The sequence below is a fragment of the Macrobrachium rosenbergii genome, chromosome 54 (assembly GCF_040412425.1).
Source record: "Macrobrachium rosenbergii isolate ZJJX-2024 chromosome 54, ASM4041242v1, whole genome shotgun sequence".
NCBI classification, from domain to species: domain Eukaryota; kingdom Metazoa; phylum Arthropoda; class Malacostraca; order Decapoda; family Palaemonidae; genus Macrobrachium; species Macrobrachium rosenbergii.
In genome coordinates this window covers 29,192,321-29,197,336 of record NC_089794.1, presented here as the reverse complement: position 1 = coordinate 29,197,336, position 5,016 = coordinate 29,192,321, and the positions used below count along the sequence as shown (strand labels likewise).

Genomic DNA, 5,016 nt, shown 5'->3' with positions numbered 1-5,016 from the left:
TGAGGAACTGAGTATATTTTTCTGGCTATGTTTACCTCAGAAATTTCATGTAGGTGATGACAAATAAAACTGAATTAAAAATTCTAAGTGTATATTTATATATATTTTATATAAATATACATATAAATATTATACACATATTTGTATTTCTATCAGTCTATCTATATATAATTTATAAGTAATATATATATATATATATATATATATATATATATATATATATACTGTATATATATAATATATATAAATTAACAAACATTAAGACTACAAATACTGTTTAACATCCAATTCACTATACCTTGGGAATAACTTACACCCAAGGGAAATTATAATTGAAAAGCGCTTATCAGTTATAATTCCCCTAGGATTTAAGTTATTTCCGGGAGATAGTGAACTGGAGATTGAATGAAATTTGTGGCTTAATATTTGCGAATATAAAAGTTTAAAGTTGTGTATGACAAAAAATATGTGTATGTGTGTACGCATGTATGTATATATGAAATTGTGTAATTGCATGATGAAAGGTATCTATTTCTTCAAAAATATCGAGCAGAAGGCCGTCATGATCCCGGAAAACTGCAGCAGAAAAGGGACTTCCTCATCTTTATATGGGATGTAAAGAAATTACCAACGAAGCCACAGTATAATTATTATTATTACGAATCCATAATGCACGATAACTTTTAAGGAACGTACGGCAGCACTCTGGGGATGCGAACTTCACTGTCTCTGTTTACATTCCCGCCTCTTCTTCTTCGCTCGGAAAGCGATCGAGACGGGACGTCTGGGCCAGGGATTCTCCTCCTTCTCCGAACAGAATACGGGCGTGCTTCTTTAATGAACTGCAAAAGAGAGTACATGAGTGTTGTCTTAGCGTTTTAATGATAATAATGAAGGTAAAATAAGACTATTTTATCTTAAGAATAAGCTTAAAATCTTTAAACTTGACGAGAACTGCTGTCATCATCAGAGGATGTGGAAGTCTCTCTGACGATGAGGACAATTGATCTCGTAAATCTTCAAGATTTCAAGTGTATTTTTAACAATATACCAAGAATTAAGAAAGAGTCCTATTTTATCCTCATCTTTATAATACGTGATTGTTTTTCACATTCTTCAGTAATAATATATGCAACAACTGCACCGAAGAAAAACGACGATTGTCAGTGAACCCATATCGTAATCAGAGGTTTTATAGATGAAACAAACATCATAAATATTCTCGGTACGTATTTGTAACTTTTTTTTCGTATAACTTTAGGTTTTTTGGGTGTACATGTCCTTGAAAAGGAATTGAGACTGACAAAGCTCTTTTTGTATCGAGTTATTGGACTACTTTTTCACCCATTTTGATAACGAAGACCATTTCAGTGAATCGTTATCAGAGAGCTATGAATGATTTAAATGCCCTCTAGATTATAATTGTCAGATGCTATTGTAATCTCCGTTTTTCTAGGAAAATATATACCTAGGAGTGTTTTTTTTTAAGCCGGAGTTCTTTTAATTGAAAGTAATGCTGTGGATATTCAGCGTGAAAAGTTACATTTTTATAAAAAAATATTGATTGGATAGCGGAGGAATAATAAGCCGAAGACTGCATGCGTGATCCGTCACGAAAAATATAGGGCAGCCTTGAATTGTTCTCATAAACTGCCTTATGAATATCTTTGGACACTATTGAATTAACCTAATAAATAATTCATCCCGACACCCTTTATTCCTGTGGTTAAATATCTGATAATTAGTCAATTTTTAGCTCCCCTGTTCTAAAACTCCCTCACTACGAGTCAGTGTTGTCATCGGCCTAATGAATACCAACGCCTATATTTTTAAACTTCTCTGCAATTAGACGTCTCCAAAGTCTGTTCACTGTATCCTTACCGTAACGTATGTCCTCCTCCGTCGTTTGAAGAGCGGCACGAGGACCGCAGTGACGAGAATGAGGAAAACGATCAGCGAAGAAACCACCACGATTTCGAACTGGGTGACGGTTAGGCCCAGGATGCAAACGGGTTCTCCGCAACCGCCGTCGGGAGGTGGTGGCGCCTCTGTCGTCGTTGTCTTCGGTGTCGGCTCCTCCTCCGTGGAGCCTTCTTCTGGTGTTGTTGGGTTATGTGTTGTACTAGTTACTGTTAGTGTTGTTTCGCTCTCTGCTGTAGCTGTACCGGTTGTTGCCGTGGTCGATGGTGTGCTTTCTTTCGTCTCGTCAGAAGTGGTTGTAGATGTAGAAACTAAATCAACTGTTGTAGATTCTGAAGACGAAGTTGTGGAAGACGTACTCGCCGCGGTTGTAGAATCTGAATCAACCGTTGTAGATTCTGAAGACGAAGTTGTGGAAGACGTACTCGCCGCGGTTGTAGAATCTGAATCAACCGTTGTAGATTCTGAAGACGAAGTTGTGGAAGACGTACTCGCCGCGGTTGTAGAATCTGAATCAACTGTTGTAGATTCTGAAGACGTGGTTGTATACGAAGTGGTTGTAGTTATTTCTGTGGTTGTTGGCTTCGGAGGGACAGTGGAGCCGTCTGTACAGATGTGCAGATACTCGTAGCCGACAGCTTGCTGCTTTTGTTTGGTATTTCCTCGAATTATAAAATAATTCGGGTCCTGAAAGTATAGCAAAAGTACTCATTAAATTAAAAAACATTGCTAGGCTTATATATATATATATATATATATATATATATATATATATATATATATATATATATATATATATATATATATAGCTGGTGTCTAAATTTACTAAGTTCAAAGTTATCTCTTACTCCTTGCGCATCTAACACACCATCATGAATGTCTTCTAGGACAGAAGAGAAGAACGGAAGACTTTATAGAATTCCAGACCATGAATTGACTCGATATAGCTTTCTTGAATTGCAAAAGAATTTTAGAAAGTCAACTGTCAAGAAAAACTTGAGAACCATAGCTTAAAAAAAAACTTCACGACGCAAAAATCTTACCGGCGCAGACGGAGAACATTCCACATACCAAAAGTCCTCATGCCACCCTTTTCCATTCGCGCTACAGAAGTCGTGATTGGACCAGTTACAGTCGCTGTACAGGTAGAGAGTCGTCTCTTTGGAGTGGCACCAGAAGGACGCCGAGATGTTGATGCTGGTGGGTCTTGGCGCCGAGATTTTTTTCATTTCTGTGTCCTCGGGCCATCCCAGAAGGAAAGCCCCGCCTATTTCCGCGCCGTGAGGTGGTTCCTCTACTTTGTACTCGGAAGATATGTCCTTGTATTTCATGTTGACGAATTTGCTGTCCCCCAGGATCTCGGCAAAGTTGGTGTGGTCGTACATCAAACACTCGTTGGAAACGCACCTCAGCAAGGAGGCCAGAATGGTGAGCTTGTACGGAGCAGTTAGGAAGCGACTCATTGTGATTTTAGTGTCCTTGCGAGTAGATGAGGCAGCCAGCCGAGCGTACCAACGAACTAACCACCCGATTCCTGGAATAGAACTGAATGTTCAGACCCAAATTTCAACAAGCACTGGCGAGTCCGTGCGGTTCAGTCTTAAGACTTTGGTATGCTACAGAGAGATAAAATAACCCTTGCTATAATAATCAACGAGGAGATCATTGGTATAATGCCACCAAGCTCTTTATCTTCGCGTAATGAATTTTGATAAGACTTCGCTCTGGGATTTTCGCTGCGAAGTCACGGGTTTTTGATCTACGGAATTAGGTTTATTCCAACTTGCTCTACTTTCAGTTACGCACTCTTCTTTCAAACTTCTCACATAACTATTTCTTAAAAAAACACGCAGTCCTACCATCAATACCACATGCAGGGTATCAGTTGCAGTTCTGTCAAAAACTGCCATCTTTCCACTCTTCATTTTCCTAATTGCCAACCGGATGTCCTCAACAGCTGCATCAACCACAAGCATTCTATCCCGTAAGGGGGTAGTGCCGTCATTGCGCCTCATGCGGTGCACTGTAGGCATTACTTAAGGTTCTTTGCAGCGTCCCTTCCTTAGGCCCCTAGGTGCACCCCCTTTCATTCCTTTTATTGTACCTCCGTTCATATTCTCTTTCTTCCATCTTACTTTCCTCAGCCCTCTCCTAACAATTGATTCTTAGTGCAACTGCGAGGTTTTCCTCCTGTTACACCTTTCAAACATTTAGCTATCAGTTTCCGTTTCAGCGCTGATTGACCTCATATATAGGATGCAGTGCTTGGCCTTTGGCCTAAATTCTATATTCTACAAGCATTCTAAAATTTACAATAACCCATTTCACTCTTGTTGCAATCTAAGTGCTCATTCCATCAACTCAGAACTGTATTCACTTTAGGGAATTTCTCTCCTTTTGAGTCATTTAATCTATAGTGGTAATTTGGTTAAACAGTCTCTCTCTTTCCCTTATGTGCATGTTTGTATATGTATTTATTTCATGTTTGATAGAAATTCATTTCTGTTTGTATGATGTGGTTCAGGTTCCACAATCAAGCTGTAGGTCCCTGTAGGTTGCTAGGTAACCAGTTGGTTCTTAGCCACCTAAAATAAGTCTCATCCTTCGGGCCATCCTTAGGAGAGCTGTTAATCAGCTCACTGGTCTGGTAAAACTAAGATATACTTAACTTTTTTGTGTATGTAGAAAGGATCCTTTAGCCAAATCTCCTTTATGGAATTGAAGTGTGGATGCAGAATGTGAATGAAAGGAGAGGTTAATGTTAATGAGATGAATAGTCTGCCTAGTATACTGTAAGTGTTATAAGAAGAAACGAAAGGGCGAGAGATTTAGAAATATGCAGTGTAGATATTATGATAAAGGTAGAGTGTGTGTGTATGTGTATATATATATATCTGTATATCAAAGTGTGCCTATAAAATGATAAAAAAAGTATTACAGTATATGTATATATATATATATATATATATACATACATATATATACATACATACATATATGAGTGTATATATAACATGTATACATACATATACACACAGTATACTATCCCGTATAGTTCATCAAACAAGTTGTCAAGTCTGGAGATCCCGTAGGGGG

General features: G+C 38.2%; 1 protein-coding gene across 1 annotated transcript; it reads right to left on the bottom strand.

Annotated features, from left to right (window-relative positions):
* Nucleotides 1–536: 536 nt before the first annotated feature.
* Nucleotides 537–3,521, bottom strand: LOC136834536 (uncharacterized). The gene is made up of 3 exons (XM_067097127.1): nt 2,964–3,521; nt 1,882–2,607; nt 537–842 (listed from the first exon to the last, which is right to left on the bottom strand). The coding sequence occupies exons 1-3, from the start codon at nt 3,381–3,383 to the stop codon at nt 684–686; spliced, it is 1,305 nt and encodes a 434-aa protein (XP_066953228.1). The 5' UTR covers nt 3,384–3,521; the 3' UTR covers nt 537–683.
* Between the last annotated feature and the right edge of the window lie 1,495 nt (nt 3,522–5,016).

Coding starts and splice junctions, on each gene's coding strand:
- LOC136834536 (XM_067097127.1), bottom strand. CDS start 3,383: ATGAGTCGCTTCCTAACTGCTCCGTACAAGCTCACCATTCTGGCCTCC. Junction 2,608..2,963: donor AATGTTCTCCGTCTGCGCCG/GTAAGATTTTTG, acceptor CTATACTTTCAG/GACCCGAATTATTTTATAAT. Junction 843..1,881: donor GGAGGAGGACATACGTTACG/GTAAGGATACAG, acceptor TCTCTTTTGCAG/TTCATTAAAGAAGCACGCCC.